Source organism: Triticum urartu, chromosome 1A (genome assembly GCF_056163025.1).
Source record: "Triticum urartu cultivar PI428250 chromosome 1A, HENAU_Tu73, whole genome shotgun sequence".
Classification (NCBI taxonomy): Eukaryota; Viridiplantae; Streptophyta; class Magnoliopsida; order Poales; family Poaceae; genus Triticum; species Triticum urartu.
In genome coordinates, this window is record NC_141873.1 from 510,555,522 (window position 1) to 510,576,020 (window position 20,499).

Sequence of the window (20,499 nt, forward strand, 5' to 3'; positions counted from 1 at the left end):
ATACCATGCCAACGCTTTTACCTTCAAAGGTAAAGGGAAAACCTTCTTCTTAACTTCATCTCTGGGAAAACTTGCAAGCTTAAACAATCCACAAATTTGTTCCACATATATCAAGTGCATATCAGGATGTTCGGTTCCATCTCCTGGATAAGGATTAGCTAGCAGTTGTTCTATCATACCCAAAGGAATTTCATATTCAATATTTTCAGTAGGTGCAGTAGGTTGAGGGGTAGCTAATTGTGGTTCTGGTCGAGGTGAAGATACCCCGAACAAACCCCTCAAAGGATTGTTTTCCATAGTAACAAGTGACAATAAATTTCAGCACACTATATAAATGTTTCCTTACCAAATTCCACTTACCAAAGGCGCTTCACTCCCCAGCAACGGCACAAGAAAATAGCCTTGATGACCCACAAGTATAGGGGATCAATTGTAGCTCTTTTTGATAAGTAAGAGTGTCGAACCCAACAAGGAGCAGAAGGAAATGACAAGTGGTTTTCAGCAAGGTAATGTCTACAAGTGCTAAAATTGTAAGTAACGGAGTAGTTGATAGAAAGATAATTTGTAACGAGCAATTAATGATAGTAGTAGCAAAAGTGCAGCAAGGTATCCCAATCCTTTTGAGGCAAAGGACAGGCCAAAACGGTCTCTTATAATAAGCAAAGCGTTCTTGAGGGTACACTGGAATTTCATCTAGTCACTTTCATCATGTTGATTCGATTTGTGTTCGCTACTTTGATAATTCGATATGTGGGTGGACCGGTGCTTAGGTGTTGTTCTTACTTGAACATACATCCTACTTATGATTAACCCCCTCGCAAGTAGGACTGGAATTCGAGCCGAGTCGTGCCAGCTCGGCTCGACTCACTAGAGCTCGTTGCGTTAACGAGCTAGCTCGACTCGACTCGTTATTATTAACGAGCTCAAATTCAAGATTGGCTCGACTTGTATAACTCGCGAGCTGGCTCATTTAGCTTGTTAAGCTTGTTAAAGATATGAACATAAAACCCTCAAATATTATAAAAACTATTATGTATATATTAAACATATATATCACTAAACAATAGTAATTTCCTTGTAACGCATGAGTCTCCTAAGCAGTTGGGCCTCTAGGCCTTGTATTGTGCGCCTAGGACATAGGGTGCTGAGTGGCTGATCTTTTGTACCGAGCCTAACGAGTTACACGAGTACTCGTGAGATTGGCTCGTTTAACCTGGTCTATAAACGATCTTAAACTAAAGCTCGGCTTGACTCGTTAGTCTTCGAGTTCGAGTCGATTCGAGCCGAGTCACGAGCTACTCGTTTAGCTCACGAGCTTCGAGCTTTTTTTCCAGCCCTACTCGCAAGCATCCACAACTATGAGAAAATTATTAAGAATAAATTCTAGCCATAACATTAAACTTTTGGATCCAATCGGTCCATTACGAAATAGCACATAAACTAGGGTTTAAGCTTATGTCACTCTCGCAACCCATCATTTAATAACTACTCCACAGTGCATTCCCTTAGGCCCAAATATGGTGAAGTGTCATGTAGTCGACGTTCACATGACACCACTAAGGGAATCACAACATACATACTATCAAAATATCGAACACATATCAAGTTCACATGATTACTTGCAACATGATTTCCCCCGTGACCTCAAGAACAAAAGTAACTACTCACAAGTGATAAACATGCTCAAGATCATAGGGGTATTAAATAGCATAATGGATCTGAACATATAATCTTCCACCAAATAAACCATATAGTAATCAACTACGAGATGTAATCAACACTACTAGTCACCCACAAGCACCAATCTATAGTTCCGGTAATAAGATTGAACACAAGAGATGAACTAGGATTTGAGATGAGATGGTGGTATTGAAGATGTTGATGGAGATTGCCCTCCCCAAGACGGGAGAGTTGTTGGTGATGATTACGATGATTTCCCCCTTCGGGCGGGAAGTTCCCCTGGCGGAATCGCTCCGCCAAAGGGCAAACATGCTCCTACCCAAGTTCCGCCTCGATATGGGGGCGCTTCATCCCGAAAGTCCTCTCTTTATTTATTTTTCTAGGTCAAAATGACCTATATAGCAGAAGACGGGCACCGGAGGTGGGCTTGGGTGAGCACAACCCACCAGGGCGCGCCCTGGTGTCTTATGCTCACCAGGGAGGCCATCTCTGGTACTTATTTGCTCCAATATTCTTCATATATTTCATAAAGTTCTTCGTGAAGTTTCAGCTTGTTTGGAGTTGTGCAGAATAGGTAGCCTGACGTAGCTTTTCCAGGTCCATATTTCCAGCTGCCAGAATTCTCCCTCTTTGTGTGTACCTTGCATATTATGAGAGAAAAGGCATTAGAATTACTCCAAAAAGCCTTATTATGCATAAAAACATCATAAATAACAGTAGAAAAACATGATGCAAAATGGACGTATCAAAACACTACTATATGAGCTTGGAATTAAGGCTCCACGGGCTGCGAGACTATGGTGTGACAATATTGGTGCAACCTATCTTTCAGCCAACCCTGATTTCCATGCACGAACAAAACACATTGAGGTTGATTTTCATTTTTGTCAGAGAAAGAGTAGCTCGGAAGTTGCTTGAGATCAAGTTCATTCCTACAGGAGATCAACTTGCAGATGGGTTTACAAAACCCCTTACCATGAGAGGGTTGGATAAGTTTAAGTACAATCTCAACCTTGGCAAAGCTCCTTGAGGTTCAGATTGAGTGGGAGTGTTAGAATAAAATGTATAGAGGTAGGAATCTTGTTTAAACTTATAATCCTCCTCTATATTTTCTTCTCTCTCGTATCTCTCTGTAACTGCTTCTGCTCTCGTATCTCTTTGTAACGATCTCTCCCACAACTTGTACGCCAAGGCTATTGCTCAATATATACAACGCGGCCCAGACGAAGGGTTCTATGCTTCCCACATCGTTTCACAGGTATAAACATATCGACTAGTCAACAAGAGATGTGGTTGGCGATGTTTATGTCCTGTCTTGTCATTCCTTATGAATACTAGCACATATTCTCGTGCGTTGCAACGGGATAGATAATTTGAAACCAGAACATTTTTTGAAAACATGAACCTTTTACAAAATCACAAATATTTTTTTACTTTGTGATTGTTTTTTTAAACAGGAACATATTTTGAACATTCGGAACAACTTTTGAAATGCGAACGTTATTTTCAATTTGTGAACATTTTAGTAAAATAGCGATTTTGAACATTTTTAAATGTAACTGTTTTTTTAATTTCAAACAAAGTTGGAAAATCCTATCATTTTATGAATTTTGAACAACTTTTTGAACGACAAAAGTAAAATAAAATTCCAAAAAATATATTTTAAAACAGCAGTTGCTTCAAAATTCCGAAAAGTTTTCAAATTTTTTCCAAGATTGAAATTCTGTAAATTTTGAATTTATGAAAAAAAATTAAAATAAATTTCCAAAGGAAAAAAGGTAAAATAAACAGGAAAGAAAAAGTAAAATATAAACTACAGAAAAAAATAAAATGGGCCGGCCCAGTCTTGGCTGTCATGTGCGAAACCCTAACTATATGCCGCACTGTGCAGCAAATAGGATTTTTCTGACTACATGGGCAGTAAATTAAGTGGGCTGGATTCGCTGGGCCAGAGTTCGAACAGACTGACGCACAAAAATTTAGTACCACCTCAAATAAAATAAAAGAATCTTTTCGACGATGAACGGATGAAAAAATCAGAAAAACTCACCTTGCTTTATTAGTAGGTATAGATATAGATATAGATATAGATAAATAATTTGTCACGGCCCCGAACACTGCCGGAACTCTACCAACACTAGTATAGCCATGCCCAGGATCGATCATCTAAAGATTTGCCTTAAACAAAACCACTTACTTTTTACTGGTAGTTTAATATCATTCTGATTTGGTTGATTTGCTATTTCTCCATTTGACCAATTGTGTGTTCTATTTTCTAATCCTTGTCAACAAATGCGTCATGAAAAATTGGAAACTTAACTTTAGATTACCCTGATTTTCCCATTAGTAATTGATACTTAATAGAAGGGAGCATGTCCATCAGTACCATTTGAAGGAAGCCTCAGAGGTTAGAATATCACTATATTTGTTTTTACTCCTAAGCTTCCTAGTTTTCTTTTTTATATATAAAAGAAGGGCTCTCCCCTTCCAAGCAGTTCAGGACTACGAGGGACTAAAGACACACCCTGTGACCCAAAAGCATATGCCCCAGCATAGTATAACAAACTCTTAGTACAATCTCCAGATACAAACTCTTAGCTTCCTAGCTATTGGTGATAAGAAAATAGGCAGTTTTTTGATTAAATTAATCCATGAATAAATCATGAGCATGACATGGACAGCATTGATAACACACTGATTACGGTCTAACAGAGCATGTACTACGCATATAGTAGAAACATTTACGCATATCGCTAGTACTGCTACAACAGAAAGAAACACAAGAAGGATGAACGATGTATACCCTCCAATCGGCCACGCGGCGGTGGTGGCGGTGGCAGCAGCCGCGGCATCCTCGGCGGCCTTCTTGTCGGCCTCGGCCTTCTCAGCGGCGGCACGGTCGGCGTCGGTCGACATGGTGATGACGAAGGTGATGCGGACGTAGATGAACAGAAGCGAGCAGTCGCGTAATCGCTACCCAAAAACTTAATCGCCCCTCTCCCGTACAGGATCCGGAGAAGCGGGGTTTCGAAGGCCTGCTCTCCCATCAACCGTGTATGCGGTGAACGGGACGGAGTCGCCGGCGGCAGCAGCAGCAGAGGAACGACGTGGGCGTGGAGGCGGAGATGCGTTCTGTTTCGTGGCGGCTAGGGTTGGCAGCGTCCCACATATATATGTGCGGCCGCGCGTGGAGAGACGTGGGCTGAACCCACGTCCAAGTCGGTAGCCCACGATCCGACGTCTCAGATTGTGGCCCTACCTGTCAAAGACTCTCCGTTCCTGACCGGCAAAAAGAAGCGCACAGGAGTGAGCTCGGCTCGGCTCAATCCCGTAACCCGCGGCGCGTCGTGACGAGGCGTGGCGTGGCGAGGCGAGCAGAGGAGGAGGAGTGCGCGAGGGCCTCATCTCTTCTCAAGCTCTAATAGCATGAGGGAGAGGATCCCTTATAAACCACTCCAAATCTCCTTCCACTTCCGGGGTGGGACTAAACTCCTACATGGGCCCTTAGAGATCAAATCTGAAATTGTCATATGGGCTCTAGGCCCATCTCATATTTCAACAATCCCCCACCAGATCTCAGGGGCCCACTTTGTCCTTTGTTCCAAACACTGTTTTGATATACCAGCATCTCAGTGAAGACCGATTAAGGTTGAGCTCCAGCTAGACCAAGTAGTTGCACTCCTTCACAACTGAACAATGGACTATGCCTTGAATTGTCAGTTTGGCGTCAAGAAGTTTCACCACAAGTCTCACTGATATGAGGCTGCCGAAGGCCGACCCCTCGGGTGGAGCATATTAGTCACACTCCTGGCCTGTTCATGAGCTTGCTAGAGATCACCCCAATCTCATAGACTGTGACTAGCAGTCGGGCTCATATAGGTGTGTTCCTCCAAAGATCTCTCTGTAGGATAGCATCTTGCTTATGCATATAAGCCTCGGAACACATTAAGACAGTAGTCATCCTTCCATACAGTTTCCGAGAGTATTGCATCTCCAACGGAGTGGGTAATTAAAGTTACTCTCCTCAGTTCACCACTGGCTTGTTTTCCTAGGTCCTACTTCACGGGATCTCCGATCACATAGGTTGGGTTACTACCAAGGCAACTCATGTGGGTCTCATACCCATCCCCCTTGATGCGCTATCTATCACGACACGTGATAGCCCTTTAGTAAAGGGATCTGCCAGATTCTTAGCCATTTGAATATAATCCAATGCTATCACTCCGGAGTTCCTCAATTTTCTGACAGCTTTCAATCTCATTCTTATGTGTTTGTTGGACTTCATGTTCTCCTTTGAACTCTTCACCTTGACAATAACTGTTTGATTGTCACAGTTCATAAGGATGGCCGGAACCGGCTTCTCAACCATTGGCAAGTCCATCAACAGATCTCGAAGCCATTATGCTTCGCCACCCGATGTGTCTAATGCTGTTAATTCTGCTTCCATTGTCGATCTTGTTAAGATCGTTTGCTTGCAATACTTCCAGGAAACAGCACCACCTCCAAGAGTAAACATATACCCAGTTGTGGCCTTCATCTCATCAGCATCAGAGATCCAATTCGCATCATTATACCCTTCAAGTACCGACGGGTATCCGGTATAGTGAAGTCCATAGTTCATAGTACCTTTCAGATAGCACATAACTCTCTCAAGAGCACACCAATGTACATCACCCGGTTTGGAAACAAACCGGCTCAGTTTGCTAATAGCAAATGCGATGCCAGGCCTCGTTGCGCTCGCTAGATACTGGAGTGAACCAACAATCTGAGGGTATCTCAATTGATCTATAGTTGTGCCTTTAGACTTTCGAATCAGCACACTAGGATCATATGGTGTTTGAGATGGTTTGCAGTCCAAATATCCAAAACGACTCAACACCTTCTCAACATAATGGGATTGCAGAAGTGTAATCCCACCTTCATCATCTCTCAATAGCTTGATGTTCAAGATAACATCAGCCACTCCAAGGTCCTTCATCTCAAAGTTCTGAGATAGGAAAGACTTAACTTCTTCGATCAACTTGAGATTAGTCCCAAATATCAGTATGTCATCAACATACAAACACAGTATAACTCCTTCGCCCCCACCAAAGCGATAGTATACACATTTGTCGGCCTCATTAACAACAAAGCCAACAGGTGTCAACGTTTCATTAAACTTGTCATGCCATTGCTTAGGCGCTTGTCTCAGGCCATACAAAGATTTCACCAACTTACACACCTTTCCTTCCTGACCATCCATCACAAAGCCATTAGGCTGTTGCATATAGATTTCCTCCTTTAGCTCTCCGTTCAGGAAAGCCGTCTTAACATCCATCTGATGAATGAGAAGACCATGTGAGGCCGCCAACGAGAGTAATACTTGAATGGTGGTCAGTCTGGTCACAGGTGAATATGTGTCGAAGAAATCTTCTTCTTCTTTCTGGGCGTAGCCCTTGGCCACAAGCCTAGCCTTATACTTTTCTATCGTACCGTCGGGCCTAAGCTTCTTCTTGAACACCCACTTGCATCCCAATGGTTTGCAACCATAAGGACGTTCAGTAAGCTCCCAAGTCCCGTTAGCCATGATGGAATCCATCTCGCTACGGACCGCATCCTTCCAGTAGTCAGCTTCTGGGGATGCATACGCTTCTGAAATATAAGTGGGATTATCCTCCACGAGGTATATGAAGAAATCATCACCAAAGGTCTTTACAGTCCTTTGTCTCTTGCCCCTACCAAGGGATTCCTCATTATGCTCCTTAGGATTTTCATCATGTGTTTGGTTATAATATTCCATCGGAATGGCAGGTTCAGGAGTCTCCTCAGATTCCTGTCTAGAACTGCTTTGTACATCTCTCATGGGGAAAATGTCCTCAAAGAATGTAGCATCTTTAGAATCCATAATTGTACCGACCTTCATGTCAGGTACCTTAGATTTCACTACTAGAAATCTATAGCCAACACTATTCATAGCGTAGCCCAAATTAACACAGTCCACAGTCTTTGGTCCAAGCTTACGCTTTTTGGGGATCGGCACATTAACTTTCGTCAAGCATCCCCAGGTACGTAAGTACGAGAGTGTTGTCCTTCTCTTGGTCCACTTCTCGTAAGGAGTGATCTCGTTATCCTTTGTCGGAACTTTATTCAGGACATGACAGGATGTCATTATAGCCTCCCCCCACCATGCCTTGGATAAACTCGACGTATCTAACATGGCGTTAACCAAATCAGTTAGAGTATGGTTTTTCCGCCCGGCAACCCCGTTTGACTGGGGTGAGTAGGGAGGCGTCCTCTCGTGAATAATGCCGTGTTCCACACAAAAGGCATCAAACTCTTTCGAGAAGTACTCTCCACCATGATCTGACCGGACTCGTTTAATTTTCTTTTCAAGTTGATTCTCAACTTCTGCCTTATAGATTTTGAAGTAGTGTAGAGCCTCATCTTTAGTATTTAACAAATACACATAGCAATATCTAGTGGAATCATCTATCAAAGTCATGAAATATTTCTTTCCACCTTTAGTCAACACACCATTCATCTCACAAAGATCGGAATGTATGAGTTCTAGTGGCGCCAAGTGTCTCTCCTCTGCTGCCTTGTGAGGCTTGCGAGGTTGCTTAGATTGCACACACGAATGGCACTTAGAACCTTTGGCTAAAGTGAAACTCGGGATTAAATTCAATTTTGCTAGCCGCGTCATAACACCGAAACTAATGTGACAAAGACGTGAATGCCAGACTTCAGATTCATTAACACTCAAATGAATATTGTTCACGACTTTATTACATAGATCTGCAAGAGAAAGGCGGAACATGCCTCCGCATTCATAACCCTTTCCAACAAATAGTCCATATTTCATAACAACTAATTTATTAGACTCGAATACCAACTTAAACCCTTGTCTACATAGAAGGGAGCCACTAACGAGGTTCTTCTTGATGGCGGGGACATGCTGCACATTCTTCAGCTGCACGATCCTTCCCGAAGTAAACTTCAGATCGACCGTGCCAACACCAAGAACAGAAGCACTCGCACCATTCCCCATCAGTACGGACCCGTGACCTGTGGCCTGGTAAGAAGAAAACAATGAAATGTCAGCACACACATGAACACCTGCACCTGTGTCGACCCACCAATCGGTGGACGGCCAAACTGAAAATATAGCAAATAAATTACCGTACCCAGATGCACCACTCTCATTGTTGCTCACAATCATATTGACAGACTTGGAGTCCTGCCCTTGCTTCTTATACTTGTTTGGGCACTTGTTGGCCCAATGTTCAAGCGAACCACAAGTAAAGCAGCCCTCATCCTTCTTATTCTTCTTGAAGGTCTTCTTACCCTTCTTCTTAAAGTCGGCACTCTGTTGGACACCGTTCTTTCCCTTGGACTTGTGGGAATTGGAGTTCTTCTGATGCACCATATTGGCCACAGAAGTTCCTTCTACCCCTTTTCCGTGCGAGTCCTTTGCCCTTGAATTCTGCTCAACACTCAGATGGCCTATGACATCCTCCACAGAGAATTCACGCCTCTGATGTTTCAGAGTGGTGGCAAAGTTCCTCCAGGAATTGGGAAGCTTAGCGATTATGCAGCCCGCGACAAACTTGCCCGGTAACTCGCACTTAAGAAGCTCAAGCTCCTTAACAATGCATATTATCTCATGAGCCTGCTCCAATACAGGACGGTTTTCAACCATCTTGTAATCGTGGAACTGCTCTATAATATACATCTCGCTCCCTGCATCGGCAGCCCCGAACTTAGATTCGAGCGCCTCCCACAAGTCCTTGGCAGATCACACATGCAAATATGCGTCAACCAGCTTATCTCCAATCATACTCAGAACTGCCCCGAGGAACACGACAGTGGCCTCCTTGAACGCCTTCTCCTGTTCAGGAGCGATCGTTCCTGTGGGAGTCACACCAGTGACCCAGAACACGTTCATGGCCGTGAGCCATAAGGTGGTTTTAGTCTGCCAACGCTTAAAGTACGTCCCTGTAAACGGGGACGGTTTCAGTGCAGCAGCAAAACCAGAATTCAAAAAACTCCTACACACATTAGGTTTTTGGATTGATAAGAAAATAGGCAGTTTTTCAATTAAATTAATCCATGAATAAATCATGAGCATGACATGGACAGCATTGATAACACATTGATTACGGTCTAACAGAGCATGTACTACGCATATAGTAGAAACATCTACGCATATCGCTAGTACTGCTATAACAGAAAGAAACACGAGAAGGATGAACGATGTATACCCTCCAATCGGCCACGCGGCGGTGGTGGCGGTGGCAGCAGCTGCGGCATCCTCGGCGGCCTTCTTGTCGGTCTCGGCCTTCTCAGCGGCGGCACGGTCGGCGTCGGTCGACATGGTGATGACGAAGGTGATGCGGACGTAGATGAACAGAAGCGAGCAGTCGTGTAATCGCTACCCAAAAACCTAATCGCCCCTCTCCCGTACAGGATCCGGAGAAGTGGGGTTTCGGAGGCCTGCTCTCCCGTCAACCGTGTACGCGGTGAACGGGACGGGGTCGCCGGCGGCAGCAGCAACAGAGGAACGACGTGGGCGTGGAGGCGGAGATGTGTTCTGTTTCGGCCGCGCGTGGAGAGACGTGGGCTGAACCCACATCCAAGTCGGTAGCCCACGATCCGACGTCTCAGATCGTGGGCCTACATGTTCCTGACCGGCAAAAATAAGCGCATAGGAGTGAGCTCGGCTCGGCTCAATCCCGCAACCCGCGGCGCGGCGCGGCGCGTCGTGACGAGGCGAGCGGAGGAGGAGGAGTGCGCGAGGGCCTCATCTCTTCTCAAGCTCCAATAGCATGAGGGAGAGGATCCCTTATAAACCACTCCAACTCTCCTTCCACTTCCGGGGTGGGACTAAACTTCCCACCACCTTGTCATGCCACCTACATGGGCCCTTAGAGATCAAATCTGAAATTGTCATATGGGCTCTAGGCCCATCTCATATTTCAACAATTGGGTCTCTGAATGTGTTGTTGCTGCTTCATCCTAGTTGCAATTATCTATGGTTTGAGAGTGATTTGAACCTGACTAGAGTAATGTTCCTACAAAATATACAATCTATACTTGCATGGTACATCTTGCAATTCAGGACAACTCTTCTTTTTCAGATGATAGTTTGTACTTAAATGTGGTAAACTAGCTAGTTACGGATTTACTCACTTTGTTCGGCAATGATTTGATGATCTGCTGCTTATTATCTTTGTCCTTAGTTATTTAGAATTACTACTGAAATTTATGCTACAGTAACTAGAAATAACAGTTAGTTTTCTAGTTCTTGTCCTTTTTATCAACAGGTTATGATGTTCATCTAACTTATAAAGGATGAGCGAGGTGTTAGGCACAACCGCGCCATGAATAGTGGGCTCTGGCTGGCCGGCCGATGGCTTTCGCGTGGGTAACTATGTTGGTGGCCCCTGCTTCGCAATGGTCCCGCATGGCAGTGTGTTGGGCGCGTGAAAGGGACATGCACAACTTTATTACACGCTAGGTAAACCGCTGCATATTGGTTTGCCTCTGGGTAAAAGGGAGTGTGCTTCGCGGACGAGGGTTGCAGGCGTCGGTTCTCTGATCCGTGTGGCTGCGGATGGCCCCCGCGTAAGGTGGTCTCGTGCTGTCAGCTGGAGGGGTGTGTGCGCGTACGTTCATTTCGCACATGCAGGGCGTGGGGTGGTGGATCTGGCAGCGCCGTACAGGGCTGGGCAAGGCCATCGTTTGTTTTATTATTAGAAATCTAACTTATAAAGGATGAGCGACGTGCTAGGCACAACCATGCCATCCACGTTGGTATGAATAGTGGGCGCTGGCTGGCCGATGGCTTTCGCGTGGGTACCTATGTTGATGGCCCCTGCTTCGCGATGGTCCGGCATGGCAGTGTGTTGGGTGCATGAAAGGGATAGGCGCAGCTTTATTACTCGCCAGGTAAACCGCTGCAGATTGGCTTGCCCCTGGGTTCTGATCCGCGTGGCTGCAGCTGGCCCCCGCGTGAGGTGGTCTCGTGCTGTCAGTCGAAGGGGTGTGTGCGTGTGTGTTCGTTTCACACATGCAGCACGTGGGGTGGTGGATCTGGCAGCGTCGTACAGGGCTGGGCAAGGCCATCATTTGTATTATTATTAGAAATCTAACTTACAAAGGACGATCGAGGTGCTAGGCACAACTGCGCCATTCACGTCGCAATTAAGAGTGGGCGATGGCTGGCCGATGGCTTTCGCGTGGGTAACTATGTTGGTGGCCCCTGCTTCGTGATGGTGCGGCATGGCAATGTGTTGGGTGCGTGAAAGGGATAGGCGCAGCTTTATTACACGCCAGGTAAAACGCTGCAGATTGGTTTGCCCATGGGTAAACGGGAGCCTTCGCGGGCGAGGGTTGCAGGTGTCGGTTCTCTGATCCGCCTGGCTGCGGCTGGCCCCCGCGTGAGGTGGTCCCGTGCTGTCAGCCAGAGGGGTGTGTGCGCGTACATTCATTTCGCACATGCAACGCGTGGGGTGGTAGATCTGGTAGCGCCGTCGTAGAAATCCAAGCTCTAGTCATCATGCACTCATGTAATTGTTACAATTCTCAGTTGGATACATGATTGCTAACTTCCTTATTTTTTCCTAGTTCAGCCAACATCGAGTTCTAGTGCGTGATGACGATGCGGAGTGAAGAAAAGACTCGTGAGTAGGACTAGTGATTGTCGCCTTGTAGCTCATCCTATTGAAAAGTGTCTCTGCCTCGGGCATCACAACCGCATAATTTAGAATTATCGGTAGCAAATATAATAGGACAGTCATGCATTAATATCGGTTGTAATGATTGCTTTTATGCTGACGCACGAAAATGGTTTAGGCAAACTGACGGATATTCACATCTTGGCGAAGTGATGTATATTAGTTGTAATATCTTTCAAACTTCTGGTTTATGTGAATTTTGAACTCTATTATGAAAAATTGTGAGTTTTTGTGGTTTTTTAGTTTGTGGAAATTTTACATATGATCTTTGTCTGGTTAATGCGAAATATTTGTATTAGCATGTGAGGGATTTCCTTCCTTACCTCCGCTTGTTACCATCTGGACACCACGGATAGTGGGGACATCTCCCCCATGGTTGGAGGGATACCACATGCACACGGAAAAACCATGCCGAGGGATTGATGCCCAGGATTCTATTTACCTTGCAACCAAACAAAGCCTAAACTTTATTCCTCAAACAATTGACATGTCGTTTACAATGTGGGGAAGAATAAAGTCGGGCGGTTGGACGTAGAATGCGATGTGGTGTGGGGTAGATGGAAGGGGATGTGCCGAGGTAGGGGCAATAGTGTGGGTGTCTCTTCATTATATTCGTCCATCACAGCCTCTCCCATCCTGCACGACCCATCGATCGGGCACCCGTCCCATCAGCATCGCATTGATGCACACTACTACTCGATCGTGTGGTTCCAAGCAAAGCCCACCCACATACCACTGTCCCAAAAGTGCATAGCAACAGATCTCAAAAAAAAGTGCATAGCAACAAAACTAAAAAGTAGTGCATAGCTTTTCTGAATAGTTTGGATAAGTTGTTCAGTTTTGATACATTTTCTTTAATATTTGAACACGAAAAATAAGTAGTTCATCAACGTGCAAATAAGGTTTTAATTAGGTGACCCGATTCCTTTTCACTTAAACTAGCAGAAAGGTATACAAGTTAGACATACTAAAAGAATCTGGACATGCACACTCGTGCATCAATTCCCTTGGCGAGAGGCGTGCGTATACGAAAATACGCACAAATCCATATCACCGAACGAAGAGGAACCCACCTATATCTTCTACTATATCCAAATAGCTAGCCTTCATTAACATATTTCTCTCAACATGTAAATATATCTCCTCATCACAACATACATACGAAAAAGCTCACCTCAACACACAACTATACTCTCTCCATTCCTAAATATTTGTTTTTTCAAAGATTTCAAATGAACTACCACATACGAATGTATATAGACATATTTTAGAGTGTAGATTCACTCATTTTGCTCCATATGTAGTCATTTATTGAAATCTCTAAAAAAACAAATATTTAGGAATGGAGAGAGTATATGTTAAAAATCCACTTCAACATGCAAACATGCATGCATGTACAATTCCATTATACTCCCTCGGCCTTCTAAATATGGGTCTTTTTAGAGATTCCGATGCGGACTGCGCACGATGCAAAATGAGTTAACCTATACTCTAAAACATTTTTACATACATCCGTATGTAATCCTTATTGAAATCTCTAAAAAAAATTATATTTGGAAACAGAGTGAGTATTATGCTATCTACATTTAATTCTTATATACTTTCAAAAACTATTATTTTAAATATTAATGTTTCATATAATCAAAACCTCTTTAAAGTATGGGCCGCGCTACGCGTCGGCCGGTGGACAAATAGAAAACGTCCGCCGCCTAACTGGCCGTTCGATGGACGCGATCCGATCTTCTCATCCACGTGCTTGACCTCCCTTGCAACAAGAGTGATGTTGCAGAAACATTTATAACAATGGCCGGCCGATCTATCGTCCCAACCAGTCGAGGACCTTTGCAACAGCTACCTTGTTGCGCTTAGGGGGTTTGCAACAAGGACCTTCTGGCAAAGGTCCGCCGAGGCAGTAGGCCACGCGCCTAGGCGCCGCCGCTCACCGGAGTTGCTGCTCCTCCTCTGCCTCAGCCCCGCGAGCAACTGCAGCTCCACTCCAGCACGACGACGACCTCTCATGTCGGGCATTCTTTCAGCGTTTTCTACAACTAGAGCGATGTTTCTGAAACATGCCTCATGTTGCAAAATCTGACCACTCGCTCTCTAACGTGAGGCGCTCCTCCGACGCTTTCTACAACTCGGACTATGTTTCTACAAGACCCTTTTTGGAAAAAAAAAACTTCACCATCAAACCATTTTTAATCTTTGTGAAACGAGAGTCTATTGCAGAAACATTTTAAAACAAGACTCCTGTTGCTGAAAAAGAAATCTTCACCATCGAATCATTTTTTCTCTTTCTGAAACTAGTTTTGTATTGCAGAAATCTACTAAAACAAGACTCTTGTTATAAAAAAAAACTGGCTATAGGATTAACCTGTGGTCAGCGGATCAGAATTGATCTGACGGCTAAGCAAGTGGCGGACGGTGTGCTTGCATTTGCCGACTGAAAGGTAGTGTTTTCTTTAAAATATTGCAAAACATTTCCGTAACAACTTGCGGACATCATCTAGTTAAAGTGGTGAGACTCACATCCCTAGTTCCACAGCCTTTCCACTCGATATTTTATTGTGTTGTGTCAACTAGAAGTTCGATCGCGTGCTCTGCTCGCGCCGCTTTCGGTCGACCGATCGAGAAGCCCGGCCACGGTCGATCGATGGGCGACTCCGCCGCCGCTCAGGGCCACGTCCTTCCGCTCGCGCGGCCTTCGGATTTGGCGGGCGACACGGAGGAAGAGGAGGAGAGGGGGGAGTCGGACGACGACGGCGACGAGGACGACAGCTACTATGAGGTTCACAAGGACGGTGAGGAGGACGGCAGCGACGGCAGCTACCATGAGGAGGACAGCGACGACGACGTCGACGTGCCGCTGAAGATCGATCGAGTCGTAGCGGCCGGGGCGAGTGGCGTCAGGGACGGGCCGCCGCTGCTCCGGAGGCTGTACGTGCCCGAAGGGAGATTCCTTGGGCCGGCGCCGCGGTTCGCCTCCGCGGGGAACACGGCCGGCTTCCTGGGCGTCGCCGTCGTGCTGCCGCCGCCTGATCGCCCGGCCGCCAGCAGCAAAGAACAAGGAGGAGGCAAGGACAAGGAGATCTTGGTGCTCTACCGCTACACCGAGTTTGAGCCGGCGCCCGACGGCCTGGAGCTGGAGGTGTCCAAGAAAACGAAGCTGCACTATCTCCGCTTCGCCGTCCCGCCGGCCGGCGACGCGGCGGGCTCGCTCCGATGGGCCGGGTCGTCGCTGGCGCCGCTGATATACCCCGCCCGCCACAGCAGCGAGCTCCAGGCCCTCTGGTCCAGGCTGGTCTTGAACGTGGGCATCCCGCCGGGACCACGCGTCTCAAGCTGATCGCCGACGTCGGCATCCTCCGGCTCGAGTACCACACGCGGGGCCGCATGGATCAAGTGAGCGCCGTGCTGCAGGGCATGATAGCGAAGCCATGGCCCGGGTACCATGTCGCCATGGACTTGCGCCTGCCGGAGCCCGTGCACGTGCAGTGCGCCGACGAAGCTGCTGAAGCCGCCGACGGCGAGGACGTGGACTGCGAGCGGACGGCGAAGCGGCGGAAGGTCGCCGCGGAGGAGGTCGCCGGGCAGGAGTGCCCCGTCTGCTTCGAGCTGCTGGAGAGCGACCTCGCCGTGTGGCCGGGGTGCTCCTTGCCCCACGTCTTCCATGGCGGGTGCCTGAAGCTCACCCTGACGGGGAGCGAGATGTGCCCTCTCTGCAGGCACAGGCTGTCTGTCAGCACCTGAACCAAGTGGTTACTGAAGAGGAGAAGAGAAGTTCAGTTATCCAACGGCTGACAACCAAAGATACCGATTGGAATGGATTCAACGGCTCGGATTGCAAGACGTGAATGCAGAGAATCAGAAAACCCTGTATCTAATTCTGCAAAACATGACAGTGAACAGTCAAAAAACAGAGGTAGTCACACCAGTAATTCCTCCCCAAGCGAGCAATGGAAATGCAGAAATTGGAGCACCTACACACAGTCGACGCAAGTAAAAGAAAGTAGGTCTGGATGAACAAGCCCTAGTTCAGTAACCGAGCATCATGTACAACATGTTCAAAGGCGTCAATGTCACCCTAGTTTGCAGCATATGTTACATATACAAAACCCTGGGTGTATTTGCAAGCCTGGGAATATACAAAAGAAGCAATGTAAATATTCACAACCCTGTTAATCTGTTACATCTGCCTTCGATCTGTATCTGCCAATTGGTCTCACCTCTAAGCTTCGGAAGTCGCTTGGAACTAGGCTGCAAACCTATTTCCTAGAGTGCTACAGGCTTATACAGTACAACATTGGAGATAAAAACTGGCCCCCAACGAACAGCAGCAAAACTGACCCTGATGCGCTCCTGAAGAAATATCACTCGATGTCCGTGACTTCAGCCTCAACATCTACAATCGTCCCAGAACCAGAAGGTGCTTTTCCTGCATACATCAGGGAACATTGTGATCATTAATTAACATGCACCAACTCCCAAGAAAAACCTCGATCTCAATCAAAAGGTGTGGTGAAGGAACAATTTGCTTGAAAAGACTCAGACGTCTAATTTCAATAACAGCTGAAAGCCAAATCATCTACATGACCTATGCTGAGTGCATCCCATCATATGCAGAATGATACAGCCCGACTTCATTCGCTGATGATGTATGATCTTTATCAGCCTTAGCAATCATTCTTTAACCCGTGACATGTTGTAAAAAGTATTTGACATGAATATCTGATCTTTCATTGTTCACCCAACCTCATCTAGAAATTATTGTGTATGATATAAGGGATCACCTCGTTTAGTTTAATTCATATGGATAAATATTAAATGGGCAAATGAAATACAGGCAGTAGAAAGACTGTAGCTTGCTAATACCATTTGATCCACGGTTGAATAACTCATTGAAGGCTTGTTGTGCATTTGTAGGGGTCCTTCCAGAGGAAAAGCTAGCAGCTTCTCTGACAAACTTATTGCCCTGAACTGCAGCATGTACAATGATGATTTAGCTCCAACAATAGTCTCATCTAGACAAGCACATGAGAAATGCTAAACAACGGAGAGAAAAAAAATAAAAAAGGAGTAAAGATAACTATGTTTCGTGGGACATTCAAGCCATGGATAAACTCCATGATTCTCCACTTCCATTTGGCTGATACCATCACCAATGCTCATGATTTTCTTTTCAGTCGCGAATGTGCCATACCCATGTAGAGCTTGAGAAGTTTTTGACCTTAAAATCAAGACAACTCTGTTCTGATACGGTGATACCAGATGTATCATCAGACATGCATGTTCTAAAACCACTCAACACAAGCTTAACTCTGTATCTATTCCCAGGCTCCCAGCACAGAACAATCGGGACCATGCAAATGCTTAAAGGGCAGAAAATGTAACATGGAATTAAGTGCACAGATGTTTTAAAGACTAAGCAAAATATAATTTGGTTGTATTCTAGCTGGACAGTGGGGCTCACGTATCTAACTGAAGGTCTGAAAATAATAGTGTCATTAAAGATTGCATAGCTATGGTCCACCGGCTAAATTTCCAGTAGCAGATTTTCTAGTATGACAAGACCAAGCAGCTAGGACGTAGTTCTTCTGAGACCTTTATCCTGTTAGCAAACTGGATATGGGAAACACAAGTTCTGCTTACCAGAAAAAGGTTGAGTGCAATAAGGACAGAATTGTGGACCATTCTTCACAGATGTCCTATTAGACAAGCAAACTAATCAAAGTTAACTTAAGTTACAAAATTATGCAAGCTTAACATAAATTTTCTTATGCTTACTTCAGTATCCGGAAGCTTTTTCCACAGTTGGGACACTGCAACAAAAGAAACATGTTTGACAATGTTAAACTTGTGCAAACAAACAACAGTCTTTGCCATTGTTATTTAGGAATAACAACAAATAACGGTACTAAAACTAACAGACATTTACCCTCATCATCTATATTTAAGAAACTAAAAGTACAGTAGTAGGAAATCCGTGGAAACCATACTTATTCGAAAGTACTCCCTCTGTTCCTAAATATAAGTCTTTGTAGAGATTCCAATGTGGACTACATAAAGAGCAAAATCACTGGATCTACACTCTAAAATATGTCTATATACATCCGTATGCAGTCCTTATTGAAATCTCTAAAAAGACTTATATTTAGGAACGGAGGGAGTATAAACTGACCAAACACCAAATTTATGTGCAGACTTACATCGCTCTGAAGTATATTTCGTTGTGCAAAGAATATGAGCGCACCAAGACCCACAATAGGCAGAAGTACCGTGAGGAGCTGTTATCAAAGAGAGACGTACAAAGCTAAAGTTAAGTTACCAAAGACAAGATAAGATATCCCTTTATGCTAATATTCTAAATCCAAACTCTTAGTTGCATAAGCTTATCCATGCTGCTGCCTATTAGCACCGCAGAGCGAACTAAATCAAAGTTGATGGTTTCCAGTTTACAGGTTACTGTGGAATCAGAATGCTCAATTTGCTGCAGCAACATATAAGGTAGCATTCAGTTGACAGACTAGCAACCAATGGTAATACAGCTTATACCAAGTAACAGTACTAGGTGAAAAAAATGCAAACTGTCTGGAAAACTGGGGGAAGCTAGTTTTTGGCACAAATTACAAAATCATATTGAAATACAGGGAAGGTGGGTCGATTTCAGAGATTAAGCTGTCTATTCTACCAGAACCATATGTTTTCTGAACCTTATCCAGTTTCTCTATTCCGATATCAACCAAGCTAGTCATCGAGACAACAAACTAGTCGTAAACTGGTAGTATCCATTTTACAAGTTAAAACATTTCAGGAGAAGGAGCCTCGTACCCAGAGGGAGACGATGGCGTCGAGCAGCCACCGGAACTGGCCGCTCACCACGAGGTAGGCCACGAGGGCGACGAAGGCGAGGTTCCCCACGACCCGGCCGCGGCCGGTCGACCCCTGCCGCCGCCCGCCGCCAAAGAAGGGGCCTTTCCCGGCCCCGGCCACGCCAAGGCGCCGCCCGCCCGCCATTCTCCGCGCCAAGGCCCCGCCCCTCTCCGAGAGCTCGCGCCGCAAGAACGGCTTCGCCGTGGAGAAGGCCCCATGTGGAAACCTCGGAGATATCTTCCTGGCCCTTGGGTGGAGGAGAGCGTGCGAGCAGCAGCAGAGCGGGGACGGAGTGAGGAGAGCGTGCCGGAGCGTGGCCATGGAGGGGAAAGGGGGGGATTGGAGAAGAGTCTCCAAGAAATCTTTGGGCTCTTCTTACCTTCCGTTCTTGTAATTTCGATTTTTGTTTTTGTTTTTTTGGTTGGGTTTGATCTTTCTTTCCACAATTTTTGTGGTGAAACTGAAGGGGATTTGTGTGAGTATAATCTTCCACGTACGGCGACCTGAAAGATAGGACTTGAACTGAACACATAGGCAGTGCTTTAACACAACACTGACGGTGACAACCCAACAAGATTTAAATTAAAAAAATGAAAACGCTGCAAAATAGAATTAAATTGCAATACATACAGATAGTCCATATTTGATGAAAATAAAATTATGCTAATTCTCAATCACATCATATGTTACAAATTATTGGTCAACCTCCTCGTTGATGAACATCAAACTCCTATACCTATACTGATTTCCACCGGTGGTGACGGCATTACACTGATTTAATGATGACTTAAGAGTTTTCGGATTCTGGACTGTTGTGTGCATATTGGGACGCAGAGACCGGGAATAAGTTCAGTTTCATTTTAGTTCACTTGAAAATAAATCGTTAGGCGGAGGCAATAGATTGAGGTAGACATATCAAGACGACAATACTGACAGAAGATCCATAAGCTATGTGACGTCGGACAAACTAAGAGATGGCATCTATGGTGGTGTGATGGCAGTAACAACAGAAAAGGGGCAAAGTTGAATGTGTGATACATTAGCTTTCCTAGGTAAATTTCTGTGTAATGAATGATACACACTTTAATTTAATGCCACACAACAATTATCAAAGGGGAAACGGTTTGAAAAAGATAATCTTCTCTCTTAAAGACACTAAAAGGAGAAACGATTCAAAAATTGCTAAACTCGCCACTCTAGTTACCCCTCTCTTTTCTCCAACCTCTTCCTATCC

At 45.2% G+C, this 20,499-nt stretch overlaps 1 protein-coding gene and 1 pseudogene across 1 annotated transcript; one reads left to right on the forward strand and one right to left on the reverse strand.

Annotated features, from left to right (window-relative positions):
* Positions 1-14,791: 14,791 nt before the first annotated feature.
* On the forward strand, positions 14,792-16,166 carry LOC147992048 (uncharacterized; annotated as a pseudogene).
* A 229-nt stretch (positions 16,167-16,395) lies between these two features.
* On the reverse strand, positions 16,396-19,750 carry LOC125523430 (uncharacterized). The gene is made up of 6 exons (XM_048688469.2): positions 19,224-19,750; positions 18,602-18,679; positions 18,180-18,214; positions 18,045-18,100; positions 17,268-17,372; positions 16,396-16,830 (listed from the first exon to the last, which is right to left on the reverse strand). Exons 1-6 carry the CDS (start codon positions 19,584-19,586, stop codon positions 16,766-16,768), a joined length of 702 nt encoding a protein of 233 aa, XP_048544426.2. The 5' UTR covers positions 19,587-19,750; the 3' UTR covers positions 16,396-16,765.
* Between the last annotated feature and the right edge of the window lie 749 nt (positions 19,751-20,499).